The sequence below is a fragment of the Amia ocellicauda genome, chromosome 1 (assembly GCF_036373705.1).
Source record: "Amia ocellicauda isolate fAmiCal2 chromosome 1, fAmiCal2.hap1, whole genome shotgun sequence".
In the NCBI taxonomy this organism is placed as follows: domain Eukaryota; kingdom Metazoa; phylum Chordata; class Actinopteri; order Amiiformes; family Amiidae; genus Amia; species Amia ocellicauda.
In genome coordinates, this window is record NC_089850.1 from 5,586,794 (window position 1) to 5,607,522 (window position 20,729).

At 38.7% G+C, this 20,729-nt stretch overlaps 1 protein-coding gene across 3 annotated transcripts in view; it reads right to left on the minus strand.

Moving 5' to 3' along the window:
* Positions 1–1,008: 1,008 nt before the first annotated feature.
* The window catches only part of LOC136752806 (low density lipoprotein receptor adapter protein 1), a 68,928-nt gene continuing 49,207 nt past the window's right edge, over positions 1,009–20,729 (minus strand). For 2 of the 3 annotated variants that reach the window (XM_066708480.1, XM_066708652.1), the window contains exons 3-10: positions 20,525–20,637; positions 11,881–11,995; positions 10,903–10,975; positions 9,968–10,048; positions 9,754–9,881; positions 7,262–7,296; positions 3,516–3,544; positions 1,009–2,054 (exon numbers count right to left, since the gene is read on the minus strand). In XM_066708480.1, the coding sequence (XP_066564577.1) occupies positions 2,008–2,054; positions 3,516–3,544; positions 7,262–7,296; positions 9,754–9,881; positions 9,968–10,048; positions 10,903–10,975; positions 11,881–11,995; positions 20,525–20,637 (621 nt within the window). In that variant the 3' untranslated portion in view covers positions 1,009–2,007. The remainder of the gene's footprint in view (positions 2,055–3,515; positions 3,545–7,261; positions 7,297–9,753; positions 9,882–9,967; positions 10,049–10,902; positions 10,976–11,880; positions 11,996–20,524; positions 20,638–20,729) is intronic. The other variant, XM_066708564.1, reaches the window with a different exon arrangement.

Here is a 20,729-nt window from a genome sequence, read left to right on the forward strand (position 1 = left end):
GCCTTGTTACCACTGTGCAGGCTGGTGGTGGTGGTGTAATGGTGTGGGGGATGTTTTCTTGGCACACTTTAGGCCCCTTAGTGCCAATTGGGCATCGTTTAAATGCCACGGCCTACCTGAGCATTGTTTCTGACCATGTCCATCCCTTTATGACCACCATGTACCCATCCTCTGATGGCTACTTCCAGCAGGATAATGCACCATGTCACAAAGGTCGAATCATTTCAAATTGGTTTCTTGAACATGACAATGAGTTCACTGTACTAAACAGTGGCCCCCACAGTCACCAGATCTCAACCCAAGAGCATCTTTGGGATGTGGTGGAACGGGAGCTTCGTGCCCTGGATGTGCATCCCACAAATCTCCATCAACTGCAAGATGCTATCCTATTAATATGGGCCAACATTTCTAAAGAATACTTTCAGCACCTTGTTGAATCAATGCCACGTAGAATTAAGGCAGTTCTGAAGGCGAAAGGGGGTCAAACACAGTATTAGTATGGTGTTCCTAATAATCCTATAGGTGAGTGTATATATATATACACACACACATACACACAAATATATTGTTAAGCTTTCACCTCTCTTAACGATGAGCAACAGGTGGAAAATGCAATGTAATGGCATTGTGCTTTATGGTTATAGTTCTCTGATCAGCCTAGAAAGCAGGATAAATCCAACAGCGCTGAGATCCCAGGTGTGGTCCAGGACCTGCTGACTCTAGCAGTGCTGATTTTATGATTCTGCAGTGGTGGCTGCCAGGATACACACAGGGCTGGGCAGTGTTCGTTTCAGCCACGTCAGGGGATGCAGGACTATAAGACAAAGATATTCATCTCCAGATCGCAGAGCCATTAAGTGCAGACTATGTCCCTGAATGTTATTCCTCATTAATGCTGGATCAGAGTGCTGCGGGAACACTTACTGAAGTTAAAGTTGTTTTTTTAGGGCACAAGAGGGAGGAAAATAATTCACACTTGCAAATAATGAGGGAAAAGCGAAACAAAAAAAAGAGCAATTGGCATTATTTAATCAAAAACATACTTAAAAAAAAAATAGTTCACTTGTTAAAAGCTTTGTGAATATGGACCTGCAACAACAAGGCCTTCATTAGAGCCGACAACACAAACTTAGTCCAAGTGACTTTACTTCAGCCAATCTTAAAGCAGTATTTAATCTGTAACACGAACACTTCCACTCATGAGGGAGAAGCCCTTAAATAAGCATCCATATATATATATATATATATATATATATATATATATATATATATGAATTAATTGTGACTATGCATCAATTCAATTGTTTGTTGGGTTGGACATTTGGTGCGTTAAACTAATGGAAAACAAAATGGCCCCTGCAACAAGACATTGATACATTTGATGTGCATCTCCTAAGAAAAACTAAAAGATCCTGTACATTTCACAGAAAACTGATTTTCTCTACAATGTCCAATGGCTGATTATAAAAATGTTAAATTAAATGCACCAAAGGGGCAAACATATCACAATCTGCTTCATAGAATACAGTAGGAAATCTTGCAAATAGATTCCTTTGTTTTTAAGAGGAAGCACCAATTAAATAAATTAATGTACAACTAAAAGAGGCACAATTTAGATGGTCTACATTATTGTAATGGATCCCAGCATTGCTTTCATGACAGATAACAACTAAAAGCAAACACATTGTAAATACAAAGTCAAACATCGCATATACCTCAGGTATTTTGATTCAGTGCCTTTTATCCCATGGTTTAGTAGAAGATGTAGACAAAATACTGGAGGGATCTTTGTTTTGGGCGAGACAGTTCCAGAAATGGTGCCAATCCACATCCCTGTACCCTGGATGACGTGAGTAATTGAGACGACTGCTTGCGTGAAACGAAGACATTTCCTTCCACTGAAAGAAACCGGAGTCCCTGTATTTCAGAAGTCCACGTGTGTTTCACTGGGACATGTCCGTGTTTCCAAGATGGCTGCTTTGCTAGTCCGATTGGCACCGCAGGTTTTCAGAGCTGCATCCTAAGACTGCGCTCCGGTCCGGGACTCCGCCAGTCTGACAAAACAGCACAACACAACAATGGTGCATCATTCCATCATTTAGAAACCTGTCTCTACACACACTGATCCTTACAAGTATGCATCTCAGGCATGGCAGGGCTTAATCTTTCACATCTGAACCTGAACTAAATAGGTGCTGAAAACTAAAGAAACCTGTTCCTCTTTGCAGGGCTCAAATGGCCACTTTTCCAAAAAGAACCTGAAACGTAAAACTGAGTGCATTTCTGTAAAGAATTGGTACCTTCCCTGCTTGTAATGTTAAGGATAAAAGAGCAAACTGCTAGTAAAGTCGCTTCAAAAGAAACACTTTACAGATATATCAATATAGCTGGTCTCAGGGTTAAGGAAGTGGGAGTAGAAATGCACTAAAGGCACTTTAAGCCCTCCAGCAGACATAATAATCAAATAAAAGCCAAGAAGTCCTATTCAAGCTTTGAGAAATAAAAGAACATCTATATACACACACAACAGTGAGAGGGTTATTTAAAACATATTCTGTCAGCGACCACAGATAATTTTGTTTTATAAAGAAGCTTATTAAACACACTTGTCCAAGTCAGCAACATATTCTGATTACTTTTAGATTGCTTGTGGGATATTATTCTTCCTTTATTAAAAATAAAATACAAAATCCTACAGCTGGAGTTCAAAAAGTAACATAAAGTGTAAATATATTCTACTTCTGTAATCAATGTACGTATCAATCAATATACATATTCACATACCAAGTCTGTTATCAAATAGAAAAAATGCTCTGTTCTGTAGGATGGAGGTCTGGAGATTGAGTTGGCTGAACAGTACAGCTACACTGGGACAGTTTCAAAGCCAAACTGGTAATGAATGTTAAACTTTTCTATCATCTAATGTAAAAACATGGCCCTTTAGTCTCTTCTTTCAATGCTGCCATGTCAGGAGAGGTTTCTCCTGTGGACCCACGTTGAAATGATCTTCAATCATTGCCCCTGGGTTTCAGTGAGCTTGCAGCTTTCCTGACAGCACATTTGGGGCAAGACTCTACTGAGTAGCTACTAACCCACTAGTCCTGAACTTCTATATGGGATGTAGGTCTTTTTATAGTTGCAGAATCCTTCAGAAGATTCACTGACTTGGACCACGATGAGGATTAATATTGACTGGATTCTTTCTGTGTTTGTCTTGTAACATGTACTGGCAATGAACATGACTTTAAATATCCACTAACTTCCACAGGTTCCATGATACTTCCACATAACCAAGAAGTGGTAGAGGGTTACATTTACACCATTTATGGTCTGGATATTGTGTATTTAGAAAATACATCATTACTTTTGACTTTTAATATTTCATTTTTTTCACATTTTGACTTATTTGTTCAAAAAGCACTGACTGTACACTGGTTTGTGGTTTTGACTTAATCCATTTATAGTCATGCTTCATTGTTTTATATCAAAATGCCTTACTACGCCACCACACTTACCTGTGTCCATGTCTTCACTATCCACATTGCTGCATGAAAAATCAGAACACAAGCACAGGTTGACAGATTCCATTGCAATTAATCACTTTGGCCTTTTGGATGAGTCTACTTTTCTACTAGAGACAGAGAGACGGGACCCTAAAGGACTGGGATCCATTTCCAGGTTTGCAACGAATTGGAGCTGGGGCTCCGCGCCCACACGTGCTACACGAGCCCCACACAGACATAATCCTCTCTGATGGGCTGATGCCCCACGCTGAATTAAGGGATCATTCCCCCAAAATATCTCATTTCAAATCTGTTGCAGTCTTCTGTAGTTGATTCCAAGCAGTACTTCTGAAGACTGAGTGTTTGAAATTATGAAATGCACTTTAAAAGAAAAATGTAGGTTTCATTTTGAGTGAAATTACTGCTAATATCTGAGCAGGAAATTCCAATTTGGATCACATTTATGAACATTAAAATTGCACATAGCACACTGTATACATCACAGTTTACTTCACTCAAGGAGCTTTATGTAAATTATGTTGTACATCCTTGACATTGCACAGCAGAATAGTCTTTAACTATCCCTTTAACTGGACAGGTGATCGCTGTAATTGCTAGATTTGGAAAGTACAGAAAAGACTGTAAATGATATATAAACATACTCTGTCTGAATACATATATTACTGAATAACAAAACGAATGTGCTTACATCTGCTTATATATGCAACGCTTATATAAGCTTTCTGAATTCAAAGAGCAAGCTGTGTGCTCACATGGAATGACTAATGCATTACAATTCACAGCGAAACGAAATATGGACATATTCCTGAATACTGGATACATACACTCTTTCAAAGGTGAGGAAATCCCAAAACATTCCTACTTCCATCTACCAAAGTGTACCTTTCAAAGCATGTGTATCACATGGTGTATTTTAACAGCAGCCACAATTATTTATCAATAGTTCCTATATTTTAGTTTTGTATTAATGTTGTTTTAAGGTCTATGCAGAATGATATAGTCAAGTGAACAGAAATAATTGTTTTAGAGGATAGAGAGGATTTTTCCACTGCATTAGCTTCCTCCCAATCTAACACACATCCTGCAGTAAAGCGATAATAACATCCACATGATCTATGAATCTCAATTGACAGAGGTCTTTTATTGCTCATTTATATACCTTCACGCTATGACCACTAATAAATAAAACACAACCTGCTGGAGATGGCTCGGTCTCAGGCACCCCAGAGAAAGACACCCCCTCCTCATGAACTGGCCTTCAGAGGAGCCAGCCTGCTCATCTCAGCACACCTCAGCATTCCCACACAGAAATCAGACTAAAAACTCAAATCTGCCCAAACCCCGTTCACAACAGGTATATTTTGCAAAGGGACTGCTAATTTAATTAAAGAAAAATACTACAAATACTAATAATAATCTTATCTATCCCATAATAACAGCTATCAAATAATAATAATGGTCAATTGCAGTGTTCTGCTCATTCTTCATCATATCTCATTATAGAAATCTCTATTGTCTTATATTTTAAAATGTGTATTTAACTATCAGCATTCTGGCAGCACTTCCCTTCCTATCCTTCATTCACTTCCCATATTCTGAGCGTTACATGGCAAACTCACGTCTCTGGAAAGCAATGCACATGATCACAGGACAATGCGGCATGTTGCATCCTTTTGGAAAGTCATGACTGAGGAAAAATACTAATTGTGCTCTGTACGGCTCAGAAATAATCTTCAACAGCACTGGGCAGCTACTGAAATATCGCCACCAGCTGCTCATTCATTTTTGACTTACATATAAGGGGATACTATAATCTGTTCAGATGTCAAAACATATTTAGTACATTAAGAACTGCTAGACTGCCAGATATAGTGCTTTCCTCATAAAAGTAAATTGGGTTATGGTTGCACCAGTAGGATGTATTGCTAAATGAATCCATAATGTTTTGATATATGAATTATATCTTTGAGTAGATCCAGCTGTGGCATCTGAGCAGGGTGAAATATGAGATGCCGTGGTGTTTTATCTAATGCTTTACCTGGTTTCCAGATACAAAATATGACTTGCTGTCGCTCTGCTGTCACTCCTGTTCTTAAAAGCATGAGATATGCGAGGGATCTGAAAATGTGCTAAGTTCTCCGAGTGGATAGAGACTCACTCCAGTCGGGGGGTTTCTGCAGGGATATAGCTGTCTCCCAAATGGGACAGCAGGAGTTGAAAACATCAAGCTTGCACAAACGTGACACCAGCCCTTGGTTACAATATCTTCAGTGTGAGGCGGAGGATGTAGTGTGTAATGGACTATGTAATGGGCTGACTATGAAATCATTTTTTCTTGTTTTGTTTTGTCTTCAGCTTTCAATCTCCAAGAGTCATTAGAGGAATATGAAGTGAATAAGAACAGTAACAGGAGGTTCAGGAGCTCCTTGCAGAAAATGTCAAATCAAAATTAATTGAAAACCCGTTTCCACAGGTCCTTTAAGGTCCGTCTCCCCTGCTGTGTGAGAGCTCCTTGTGTTGTCAGTGCGAATAATTGATGTGGGTGTGAGTGTAACATTTCAATTTGCTTCTACTTGACTGTGCATCTGTGATATCTCACCAGCCAGGCCACAGAGTGGGGGGGTGACTCGCTGATTGAACTGCTTAAAATCAAATGAATATTTAATACATGTTTTTGATAAATGCTAATTAATGGACATAATCCAATTAAGTAAAGGATGACAGAATAATGAGCCACTACATTAAAGATGGGAATATGATATGAATACAGATTTTGCTGCAATCACAATTTGGACAGATGGAGAGAACTCAAAATATTCAAATAAAAGAAATAGTACATTTTTTTCTGAATACCCTCAAAAGAGCACATCAACAGCAAAATAAATAAGGGTATGAGATGAATTTGGTTATTTTGTAAAGATAGTGTAGTGTTCTCCACCTGCAGATGTATATGTCCTGAAAGCAGTACAAATATGCTGTGACAAAGCACCATATAATTACATTTAAAAATAAAATAAACTGGCATTGTACATGAACACATATAAGACTATTTACATATATACACACTTATTTTCTGCAAATCTACAAGGCTACCAAATAATAGAGGCATATGTGGAATTACATTAAATGTAATGAATTCTGGAAATACAAATAAATGGAGTCTCAGGATAGATATCTCTTCCCCTTCCTGTTCATGACTTTGGGTGGGACAGGAGGTCATATCATTTTAATAAACTGAGCCCAAACAGTTCGAATGCCATTTCCCATTTGGCTCAAGCAAATTGTCTTTAGTAGAATTGAAGCACTAAAAGAAACGCCAACAATGAACCATTTGAGGTCTTATTGTGGGATGATAGTGTCATCTAGTGGCCAAAAGAGTTACTGCTGCTTTAATGTTGCTATTTAGTGCATGGTAAAAAACTGTAAACTTTGGGATGCTACTGTTTGAACACAATACACAACACATTGTTGATGCAGAGGTTTTGTTGTTATTTTGAGAAAATTATGCACAAATAATTTGCACAAAAATTACACAATAGTACAATTCTCAAACTGTATTTTGGCCAAATTAATAAATCACTATTTCTCTTGTCTATGGCCTTTGTTATGAATTTGCACCTTTAGAAATCTCTAGCATTAATTTCAGAATATAAAAAAGCTTGTAAAATATCATAAAATTTACTATACATTGTACATTGCACATGAGATTAAAAAAAATATACTAGACCAAGCTTTACCTTGAGAAAGCATCATCTAGCCCATCTTCTACATCCTAATCAGAAAAAAGAAAAAAAGAATGAGAGAAAGGTAGATTATGGCAATTAATAATAAACCTTCGCTAACATTCAAAACAAACAACAAATTAAAATTGAATTTATATCAAGTCAAAAGTGAACCCTATGTCCCTCGCTGCAGTTCATTGTGGGAAAGCTGTATCCGCAATATTCCGCGGGAGATTTCTGTTTGGCATTATGGGTGAAACGCCATAATGTGTTTCATCTGGTTTGCTACCAGCTGGGAGTTTCCTAGCTAGTCAAGTACTCAGTTTATTCATTGTTTGCTCTACCGATATGTGTCTCCAGATGAATTAAATTTAAAATTGTTCATGGCGGCCAATACAACCAGGCTAAACTTAACATGCACCATTAAAAAGGTCTGGATGCTCATGCCCACCGTGGTATACATGCCATTGTCTAGCAACAGTTGAAGAAGGACAAACTGCAACAATGTTTTTCATACATGGTGATTTAAAAAGTTTGAGATTAAAAAAGACATTTTTTCAGAAAGATGAAAAAGATCAGAAAGACTGATCAATATATACATTTTTTATGTGTACAAACCAGTTTTTAAAATACATAAATTATATATTACATTGTTCTAATTGAATGGAAATACAAAAGGTGTACATTATCCTACAAGAACTGTATTGTATTGTATTGAGTAATAAATAAAAAAAACATGTTAATGTATTAAAATTTAAATAATGACTACTTCAACACATGACATATTTACACAGCAATACTGATGGGTTTACAGACAGATCCATCTGTTGTTTTTCTTTACTGTCTCTTTACTGAGGGCCCAATAAAGTAAAAAATGTTGGCGCTGCAAGTCACTCGCAGAAGCATTAGCGCATGTCTGCGAATGGAATTCGCGCTGCTGAACTATCGCGATATCAAATCTGACCCGATCTGCGCCCCAAAACGACCTTCTCACAGCTCCTTTCTGGCACAACGTGAGAGAATAAAACCCAGCTTTCACACAGCCGCTACTACAACACTACACCACTGTACTCAGTCGCGCTTTCGTGTTTAGTTAGATGCTACTCTCTTCTCATTTTTAATGTAAATCCCATGATGTACAGTTGTGTAGTTAAAGTTGTAGTTAATCCCGCCCAACAATACAGTGGGAGTGGTTACAGTTTCGCTGCATTAAATCAAGAAAATATCTGCGAGAAAACACCCTGAAAATGCTCTCGCAGCTCCTCTAGTTTTAAACACTGAAGAGCTGTCTAAAGCCTCTGCGGTTGAGGCGCAGTGAGAGAAAGCGCGGCTCCGGCACAGGTTTGCGCAGGCGCAGCTCCGGGTTCATTCCAGCCTCCGCGGCTCTGTGTGTTCAGTGGAAATAACTGATTATTGCTACAGCAACTACGAGTATTAAAATTTGGAATGTTTTTATCTCTGTAAATGTAAAATACTTTCTCATTAAAACAGTAACTACAATACAGGTGTACAGTGCGGGTAACAAATTACATGTTGCGCCCAACATCCATACAAATGAAATGTTGCCTATTTTCGTGCATATCATTTTATATTATATTTTGTTCAACAATGTGTCAGTGTTTCGAATTATGTTTTTTACGTATTTTTTCATGACTTGTTTAATTCACTCGTTCGTTTATTCTGCTATTGCTTTGTTCATTGTTCTGAAAACTCTTGTCTTTAAAATGGTTTCCTTCTTAAAACATCTTTCGTGGGAGTAGTGCCTACTATCAAGTAAATATTGATCCTCACTCCTACTCACTACAACGTTATGTACATTCGGCCTATATTCTATAGAAGGGGGGTGTTTCCATGCATGATATATTTGGCATTAGTTTAGAGTTTTACATGTAACAGAAAAGGTGGGCAGCTTATTCCAGACAGGTATATCCAACAGAAGGACAAAGGTAATGCCGGCCAGTCTCTGTTTATATCAGGTTAGCATACACATTGTAGTGAATATTGTAGCGCTCCTGCTGCTGCCGGCTGCGGGACTAATGGAGAACTGTTGCGGCAGCATCCCAGCATGCATTGCGGCGCATTTTCTGTGTTGTTTGCCTGATTATTGTTGTGTTTGGGGGTATTGTGTTGTTGGGGTTAGTGTCTGTCTATGTGTGTGCCCTCACCTACTGTGACTTGCCTATGTGTTGTCCAGTCTGTTCATCCTAACTAGTCGGTCTGCCCCTATGGGAAGCCCCCTCCTATTCCCCATTGTTTCTGTTTCTGTCTCTGCCTGGTAAGTGCAATTAATTTCAGACACTCTGATTGGAATGTAAATGTAAAATACTTTCCCGATAAAACAGTATTTTACTCTGATTGGCTCCGGTTTCTCTTGTGCTGCCCGCCCACCATGGAAGCTTTTAATGAGAGAGGGGTGACGGGGAGTAATGCTACCTTGTTTAAAAGTCGTTTTACTGTGCTCCCAACATTGTATAATGTTAAAAAAAGTGTACTTCAAGAGCGCTTACCCATGAGTCATGTTTGATTGGTGGTCGCCGGACAGGGCTGTTGTGCTGTGACGTGGTGTGAAACGAAGAAGAGAAAAATGGCTTCCTTAAGTTTTCTTCTTTACTTAGACCTCTGTTAATTTCAGGGTCTGGATTTGATGGAAAAAAAATTGTATTAGATTTTTTTTTTAAGTTTTACTCCTGGGTAATGTTGTGAAAAGTGACTTGCCTTTACCTGAAACACAGTGGCTTTTCAGTTCACTCTTGGATTCTGTTCCTGCGCAGGAGCAGCACGGATGCACTTTCTTGCTTTTGTCTGTGAAGTAAGATAAAGGGATTTCATTCTGTTGTGTACCGCGACACTTCACTTTGTTTTTTTCATGCAAAATTAAATTGGTCTCTTTTCCGAAATTGCCATCCCATTTGAATAGGACTAATATGGATGCCTTACTGTAATCTTTCAAGCCCCAATGTTTACATGCAGTGTTTTTGACTTGAGAATTGATGATGCACATGCATGTCTGGGTCAAAAACACAGGAGAAGAAAGTTTATAGCCAAAAGAAAAAAGGCCACAGAGAAGTATAGGATCAGTCGCAAAAATACAGATACATATATGAAAAAATTACAAAATCATAGGAAATCCAGGCCCACTGGATGTAAACTCACATTTCACATGCAAAAGTGGGTGATAACACCCGATAGCTTTAAACGAGTGAGGTGTATTTACTAGTGAGGGCTCCAAAACAACAGAGAAATGATTTCACAATGTAATCCTCTGAGTCACAGTTTCTGACATGACAATAACATGAAAGCTGTACCCATGGCTTATGTGTATGATCTCAGGTTTACAGCAGCTTTTTCTTAATAAATGCAGCCCCTGTGAACCCAAGAGGGATGCGCTCATTCCACGTTTGTCTGGAACGAAATGTGTTGAATTTAAACCCTACCAAAGATGTTTGCAAGAATCAAGCCACTAGATGGTGCTGGTGTTTTAATTTTAAATTGGAGGAATTTCGTCTCTTCGTCTCCAAAGCTCAATGTTGGAACTCATCCCCAGTGAGCCAGTTCTACACTGGTTAGTTAAGCTCATTACTGACTATTGCAATAATTAATATATCACCTGGACTAAACAGTTTTGAATGTGTGTAATCATGAGATAAGTGATCTACCTTCTTGAGCAAGTTCCCACAGATCCAGAGCCACTTTGAAGGCCTGGGCAACGGTCAGCGTCACAGCCTGAGCCTACAAAACACACAACGGGTCAGAAAACGGTCAGATTTTAAACAAGGTTAATTAGTACTGGTAAAATACTGCATCCAGAACAACTTTGACCTGGAGATAATAGACGTTTCACTTACTCCCACTATAAACAGAATGAAAACAACACAATTCTGGTCAGGTGTGGGTTTGAGCTTCAGTGCATGTGAGTGAAAATAAGCAGTTAAAAAGTAATTTTAAAAACCTCACTCGGGTCCTTTTAAAAAAGTATGATGGGCCCAATTGTTGTTACTTAAAAATATAGATGGATTTGAAAATGAAATTATTCCTTTACATAAATTCAACTTCAAACAAATCCTATAACGCTCAGTTTGTTTTCTGTCCCCCTTTGAAAAAGCATGTCTTACATAACGCTTTTCAGGGTTTGAAGGTCAGCTTATGATTTCGCTTTCACTGCCGAGACCCTGCTTTCCAGATTGAGGGGACAAGGCAGAGGTAAACAATAAAAGAGAAAGCACAGCACGCAAATTATCCAATATCCGTTTATTTGTGGAAACCTTATTTCCCTCAGTGAAGTGAAATACAGTCGGCAACCTACACTTATTTGAAGAGTGACTCCAAACAACCTTTAAAGCTAAAGCAAAATGCTGTACAGCTGGCGATTGCATGCATAGTGAAAGCCACTGCGATGAGCCAACACTTCCAACACCGATCAATATGAAAGTGTGTGGGATTGAGCAGAGTTATGCATAATAAATATTCCGTTACAGAGGTACGGGAAACGTCCAGAATCCACACTCGGACTGAAACAGCCTTGGTTTTCAGGGTGACTGCATTCAAACCTGAGCTTTTAAACAGAAAGTGGACGTGCCGTTTTCTATTTTCATCCCACCTTATAAAGGTCACCTTACAGAGATGTGTGTACTTACGATCTTCTTTTTGGGGCACAGAAAAGCATGGCATTCCAGCGTCTCATTAAACTGGCTCTGAGCAACATAGGCAAACACCTTGTCCTGAGCTTTGTCTGCAGTGCAGTAGGAAATTCTACAAAAGAAAAGAAAAAGGGAGACAAACAGAGACAGGAATGATAATAAGGACACTTTTTTCCAATAAACTTTAGGAAATTGTGTATCATAGTTTTATGAACAGGATACATCTGGGAAGGTTTCTTTCTTGTTGATAATCCAGGGTATAATCATTTCTTTATGAAGTTATATTTGGATTCACAGTGTATGTTAAACACACACCTTTTAAAGAAGGTTTAAAGCCAAAGCAACACAACAGCAGGAGGGGAGAGATACAAGTGATATTAACGGATAGACTGAAATACCCTAGAGAGCGTCAATGACAGATCAAGAAGAAATCGACAGGTGGGTGCAGAGAAATTACATAAGGAACAGAAAAGTGTTTCCACAAACAGTTTAGAAGGAATCCTATCCTACATCAAATACATAATTACCCAGAGGACTGTTCTTTGAATGTGAAATAATAGGTTGACGTAGAGTTTGAACAGGGATATTTTCAGTTTCCACTTTCCCCCGTGCATTACAGGCCGTCAAACACAATGGAAAATTAAAGTCTGATTTTATTTCTCATACATATGCTGCTTGCTTCACAAGGTTTCCAGGTGCTTTATAATTTGATTTGAGTGTAATCTCTCAGAAAAGTCTCCATTGTATCAACAGCTTATGTAAATTAATGATAAAACATTTCTATTTTCTTTGCTTTGTATATTGCTAGAGAATAAAGCAAAACTGTCAAGGACAAAAGGCACTGAAGATTTTCAGTGTTGAAATGTTGTCTGCTCTACATTACTGAAGTCCTTTATAATGCATGCAGCTCCATTTTCATCATTGGTAAACATATTTTTTCATTGTACTGTACAAAAAACAAAAAATATGAATGTGTGTCACAAGGTCCCTTCTCTGAGACCCATGTGATTACGTTCACTGGATAACAAAGTCCCAAAAAGAACCAAGTTGTTATAAAACAATTATTTAATTAAGGTCCTTTATAAAACCCAAGATAAAAAAATAATAATCATCCAGGGATACAATTAATCAGAAGATATTCATTTAAGGAGATAAGATTACAGGACATAAACTATCCTGCAGAATTGGATTTAACAAGCTATTCCCTTTACTCTGTTACTTCACATTCTCTCTCCCTGTGTTCCTTTTGTCTCCTTTTATTCACACCAGTCCTTCCTGTTCCCCACAACCACACCTGCAACCAATAATTAAGTAATTGTGCCTGTGATTACTCAATTAAGCAATCAAGTGATAATTGGCAAACATCCAGACAAACAATGAACAACACTTACAGATAACAATACCAATACTCACTCATACACAATTAATCACAAATACAACTATTGTATATCCCACTAATAAATATCTCATTAATACATAATAACATTACCATCACTATACTAATAAACAATAACAATAATCTCAATTAATAAGCTTTATATCCCTTCCCCTACAGGTCAATTCTATATTTCCATTTTAATTCCCCAGTTGCAGGGTAAGTCTTTCATTTTAAACAGTCCATACTAAACAGGCCAGGGAGTAATAAAAGTCCACGGCCATGTGATATCACCTCATCCCAGTGTGATCATGCTGTTTCTATGGTTTAATTCTTTGTTTTTCTCTCATAGCATGGTGATGTATTTATGTGAAATACATTTAACCATTTCAATCTCACAGAAGACAACCATTTGTGCATCTCTGGCAGGTAACTCTAATATTCAAGGTCCACAGTTTTTAGGTTTTCATCTGTTGTTAATGCATTTGGAAAATAAACATCCATGTAATCTAATAACTACTTTCTGTCCACCTGAGACGTACAGCTGAAATTAAACGTGCAGGTGGGAGTGTTATATACACCGATCAGCCATAACATTATGACCACTGACAGGTGAAGTGAATAACACTGATAATCTTGTTATCATGGGACCTGTCAGTGGGTGGGATATATTAGGCAGCAAGTGAACATTTTGTCCTCAAAGTTGATGTGTTAGAAGTAGGAAAAATGGGCAAGCGTAAGGATCTGAGCGACTTTGACAAGGGCCAAATTGTGATGGCTAGACGACTGGGTCAGAGCATCTCCAAAACTGCAGCTCTTGTGGGGTGTTCCCAGTCTGCAGTGGTCAGTACCTATCAAAAGTGGTCCAAGGAAGGAAAAGGGGTGAAGCGGAGACAGGGTCATGGGCGGCCAAGGCTCATTGATGCACGTGGGCAGCGAAGGCTGGCCCGTGTGGTCCGATCCAACAGACGAGCTACTGTAGCTCAAATTGCTGAAAAAGTGAATGCTGGTTCTGATAGAAAGGACACACAGTGCATCGCAGTTTGTTGCGTATGGGGCTGCGTAGCCGCAGACCAGTCAGGGTGCCCATGCTGACCCCTGTCCACTGCCAAAAGCAGCTACAATGGGCACATGAGCATCAGAACTGGACCATGGAGCAATGGAAGAAGGTGGCCTGGTCTGATGAATCACGAGTTCAAGGTGTTGACTTGGCCTCCAAATTCACCAGATCTCAAACCAATCGAGCTTCTGTGGGATGTGCTGGGCAAACAAGTCCGATCCATGGAGGCCCCACCTCGCAACTTACAGGACTAAAGGATCTGCTGCTAATGTCTTGGTGCCAGATACCACAGCACACCTTCAGAGGTCTAGTGCAGTCCATGCCTCGACGGGTCAGGGCTGTTTTGGTGGCAAAAGGGGGACCAACACAATATTAGGCAGGTGGTCATAATGTTATGGCTGATCAGTGTATACACACATGCATAGTCATACATTTCCAATGTAACACCTTTCTCCCAGACTGATCCCTTCATTCGATAATAAAACACATTGTGCAGCTCGATGGGACATTAAACACAGATTGCAGCCAAAAAGAACTTCACATCACAGAAACATTAATTATATTAAACACAAAAAACAACAACACAAAAATGAACCAGAATTTAATACCTTATCAATTTGCTTGATACTAGATAGGAGTATTAAGATATGGGTTTTATTACCGGGGGAAAGGATTGAAATGAAACAAGTATTCCACTTCAAAAGACTTCCTAACATAATTAGTGCTATCAGAGAAATAGTGCACAGCAATGCTCAGATCTTAACTCTTGTTGTGATGCATGACCTAAATAATAATGTTGCAATGAGATTTTTGTTTCCATGAAGAAAATACTCTTTACCTTTTACCTTTAGCACTTCATATGAGAATAACAAATCTTAAATGATTAAATGGGTGCGTTTAAATAATGACACTGGGGCCGTGTCCAAGGAAACATGCTGGGAACAGCAGACGCATGTGACTTCAAATTAATTTCCACAAACCATTGCTAGCCTTTTCTTAGTGATCGGATGTGGTCAAATGTATTCACTCTTCATTTGAAACAATGTGATTCAGTCATTTAAACTTGTTTGATAAATATTGTTAATTAAACTATATGTAAACATCAAGGGCATCATGTAGCTAAATGTTTTGGGGGGCACAGTCAGAACAAATTACGATTGTTACAGATTGTTGGTATTTAATGCTGTATTGCTGCTACTACTGATCCTACAGCTGCTTCAGGGAGACGTCACTCTCATGGGCTTTAAAAGAAAATAAACTTTTTTGTTTAATATTTTGCTCTGCATCCTCACTCAACATACTATTATTATTTTTTAATTATTGTTTTTAAGAGGAAAGGGCCTAAAACAAACAATAATAATAATAAAATTTAATCACATCTACTTGTATTTCTGCATCTCCACACAGTAGCAGATCACATTGTACTAATTGTACAACACTGCCCTCCTGATTTATTTTTACCCGATGCAATATAACAAAAAAGTTTTAGCAAAGTGTGCAGTGAGTTTTGTTTTGTTTCTGTTTTGGATAAATACATGCAGATATAAAACACTGACACGATCAGTGTTAGATATCACATAAACATTTCAGTCCAAAGTTGATTGGATTTGAATGTTTAGAGTATGCATAATTGTGAACCTCGTTTTTGTACAAATATACAAATATGAATGCCTGACTGTTGTCATTCATTTAAATGGAAAGAAATACTGAATGTACATTTTAATTTATGTTGCTAAACCCACTGTAGTAGGCTACAGTGAGGGAAAAAAGTATTTGATCCCCTGCTGATTTTGTACGTTTGCCCACTGACAAAGAAATGATCAGTCTATAATTTTAATGGTATGTGTATCTTAACAGTGAGAGACAGAATAACAACAACAAAATCCAGAAAAACGCATTTCAAAAAAGTTATAAATTGATTTGCATGTTAATGAGGGAAATAAGTATTTGACCCCTTCGACTTGGTACTTGGTGGCAAAACCCTTGTTGGCAATCACAGAGGTCAGACGTTTCTTGTAGTTGGCCACCAGGTTTGCACACATCTCAGGAGGGATTTTGTCCCACTCCTCTTTGCAGATCCTCTCCAAGTCATTAAGGTTTCGAGGCTGACGTTTGGCAACTCGAACCTTCAGCTCCCTCCACAGATTTTCTATGGGATTAAGGTCTGGAGACTGGCTAGGCCACTCCAGGACCTTAATGTGCTTCTTCTTGAGCCACTCCTTTGTTGCCTTGGCTGTGTGTTTTGGGTCATTGTCATGCTGAAATATCCATCCACGACCCATTTTCAATGCCCTGGCTGAGGGAAGGAGGTTCTCACCCAAGATTTTATGGTACATGGCCCCGTCCATCGTCCCTTTGATGCGGTGCAGTTGTCCTGTCCCCTTAGCAGAAAAACACCCCCAAAGCATAATGTTTCCACCTCCATGTCTGATGGTGGGGATGGTGTTCTTGGGGTCATAGGCAGCATTCCTCCTCCTCCAAACACAGCGAGTTGAGTTGATGCCAAAGAGCTCGATTTTAGTCTCATCTGACCACAACACTTTCACCCAGTTCTCCTTTGAATCATTCAGCTGCTTGGCGATGGTCTTGTAGCCCATTCCAGCCTTGTGTAGGTCTACAATCTTGTCCCTGACATCCTTGGACAGCTCTTTGGTCTTGGCCATGGTGGAGAGTTTGGAATCTGATTGATTGATTGCTTCTGTGGACAGGTGTCTTTTATACAGGTAACGAGCTGAGATTAGGAGCACTCCCTTTAAGAGAGTGCTCCTAATCTCAGCTCGTTACCTGTATAAAAGACACCTGGGAGCCAGAAATCTTGCTGATTGATAGGGGATCAAATACTTATTTCCCTCATTAACATGCAAATCAATTTATAACTTTTTTGAAATGCGTTTTTCTGGATTTTTTTGTTGTTATTCTGTCTCTCACTGTTAAAATACACCTACCATTAAAATTATAGACGGATCATTTCTTTGTCAGTAAGCAAACGTACAATATCAGCAGGAGATCATAAACTTTTTTCCCTCACTGTATATGAAGGATGTGAGGCAACTGTACCTGTAGTTAAGTTAGTAGTATTACTAGAGCTAACTTTTATTTTCTTCTCTGTTGACTTTTCTTCAGGTTAAAGCACCTGAACTCTTAAATTATAATAAAGTACCAAAAGTAAAATGATTGACAGCAACTTATGCTGTACACCCCAGTTACACAAAACACATTGAATAGATTTACTATTTATATTCCTTAAAACTGGTTTTAAGCAGATTGCATACTGATTAAAAACAGAACATTACCACATAAATATCAAAATAGAAAGTTTGAAAATCCTGTTATAATTCATTTTAACAAAACAAAGAAGGCACAAAGTGCAACCGAATAAGAAAGACACACTAAAATGCCTAAACAAAGTGAATTTTGAAGAGCCTGTTGTGATAATCATAGTGTTGTTCAGTGTGTGCTGTACCTGCTGCCTTGCACACAAAGTGCAACACAAATATCAGCGATGCCAGGTACACACTCGATGACGCGAATGCGCTGATTAAGGGGCTGTTGCTAAATTGAACATTGTAGCTGAAGTGGTGAGGGATCATCTAAGAGAAATCATATTTACTGAAATGTTTCTACATTGGTTTGACATACAAAATATGAACAATTGAAATAAATTGGGGGAGCAAGTGCCCCCCCGTGCCCCAGTGGCATGACGTCACATGTATTTATTGTATCTTTTCACATGACATATAACACTTTTAAAAATCTGTAAAGACTGCAGTTGAGTGGATTAAGACACTTTCGACTAAGGTTCCATTGATTTCTCTGGCAATCAAAAGATTACACATCCCCTTCCTTGATGTTATTAAATCAGACCCTATTTCCCTGTTTCTTTCCAGCTCTAATCATTCAACCAAAGGGGCTTCAAATAAATTGAGTCTTAAAGCTTTCCAAAGGTTCCAAAGCATTCAGCTGTTATTTCCACATTTTAAGGCAACGCAGTATACAACAAACCCAAAGAAATTGGTAGAATACAGCATTCTATTCCATTAGAATATATCAGCCTTGTTAAATGCATTACTCCTCTCTCTGATATCCCTGATGCTACTCACAGTATATCACAGTGCATGACATACTGTGACTAGCAGTATATCATTAATGGTCTTTCTCTACGTTAATGGTACTTCTTGTCTACGCCCATTGCTTGTGATTCTAAAGCAACTGTTCATTCTGAAGTTGTGAACCCCCCAAACAGGACTGTGGTGCAATTTACACAGCAAGTGATGGTATGATGCTATTACCCCTGATGATTATAAATGTCAAGCAATGCAATTTGTGTAATACACTTTAGTCTCTGTAGCAATTCAGAGAGTGATTCAATATTCCACATGGCTGCAGTTTGATTCTCCGAGCACGGCTTGTGTTCAGCAGCATGAACAGCAGACAAAGCTGTGGCAGAGAGAGGGTGTCCCACTATTAAACTCTGTGAGGTACAGATCTCAAGCCTTCCTACAGCTTTGCAGCAAACTGTTGAGGAAGTATTCCAGATAAGGGGAATTCACACAAGGACACAAGCTGAAACCATCTGTAAGAAATGTCTAAACCTGTAGACAGAAATTCTTTTAATCTTAGCCCTTGTCTTAGAGAAGACATTCAATAAGATAAGGAAATCAAAAATACAGGTTATGGTATGTGAGCAGGACCCAGCCCCCGGATAGCTAGATTACACAGAGTTTAAAATTACTCATCAGACTCAATCCTCCTGGTAGACGTTTGCCTGCTAAATAAAGCTGCAGTATAAAACTCTTCCTGCCTTCTTCACAGCATTTAACCAAAATGTAATTTCGGAAGAGTGGTGAGGGAATAAAGAAATGCTTAACGAATTACAGCTTGTATTGCTGTTACTCATTTGGGGGCCAGCAAAAAGAGAGACCCTGTACTGCCTATATAAAAACCCCTACAGTGTTTTTCAAAATCTCCAGAGTTTGATTTCAGGATTCCAGACTCAGCGTTCGATTGCATTTAAAGAAGTTAGTAATAGTCAACCAAAATCTACTGACATGGTCCCAGTAGCCTCTCCTGCCCCAGGGCAGCAATGAAACAGGTATCAGAGGCTCCAAGTGGGAACTAATATATTAGGTTCCTTTGGGACTGAAAATAGCAGGCACTTCTTTATACAAAGCGTAGTTGGGGTCTGGAATAAGCTTCCCAGCTAAGATGGAGACGCCTTGTCCTTGGGTTCTTTCTAGTTCTCAATATAAATTTGGCAATCAATTAGCTACTAAAGTCAAAGTGCAAGATGGACTGAAAAAGACCCATTTGATAAATTTCTTAGGTTCTTATGTTGTAAAACTGCAGACTTATAGATAACGAACATCCACTCCCTGGCAGACTTTAAACACACCCAACCACGAACACACTAGGCCAATGTTGTTGTGCATCTTGGGAAATCCCAGTTACAGTAGGCTGTGAGATAATTCACATTTAAGCTAGCAATGTCTGGGACACTGTCATAACTCTCAGTGGAGGCTTTTACAGGATGGGCCAATCACAACTTCATTGGCAGTTACCCCTCATTGGAATTTCAAAAAAGTAAGCAGGTACAGTGACACATTTCATTCTGGTAGCATCGTGAAGTTGTAATTTGGCTGTAGTTGGCTTCTGACAAACATAACCAAAAATGTTGTGAGCCCTGAACTGGACCCTTTAGGAGAGTTCAAGACATTGATTCCTACCTACCATTATTATTTGTAAGGGAAACAAGAAGCTCACATGTTATTGGCCTCTTAAATGTGCATTGATTAACCACAGCATAACCCTGTTGTTTTCTGTCTAACATTGAAAATGCTGTTTGAAGTGTTACATCCTATTTCGAGAGTATCAATTTACTGCACATGCAAGTAATTCTTGCCTTACTGTGTTGTGAGAATAAAATATCAGACACCTTGTTTTTTTTTGTTATTGTTTCTTTTATACAAAAAGGAAACTCCTTTTGGAGAAGCAAGCAAACATTATAGTCCAATCTCTTTCACAATGGGCAACAGCAATGCAGTGATTTAACACCTAAATCATGACGGACAGTCCACCACTATAGAACCAGAGACAGATATTTCAAAGTTAGACTATCTGCTCCATCATATATCACAGCCGAACATCCCCAGTTTAAAACGAATAAAGAATAATACATAAATATGCATAAGGTTCCTTGTGTTACGAACCTGTATATGGAGACGTTTTCAATTAGTTCATTTGTTTCCGAGTCTGTCAAGATGATTCCCTTTGGAGACACTGTCAAGGTCACTTTCCGAAACTTCTTTGCGCTGGCTCTCGCCTGACAAGAAGAGAAACATCATAATTAATATCATGACCTCAAGGTGCGGACCACTGTCTCGGGTGTGTCTGGGAGCATTTTATCCATATGTC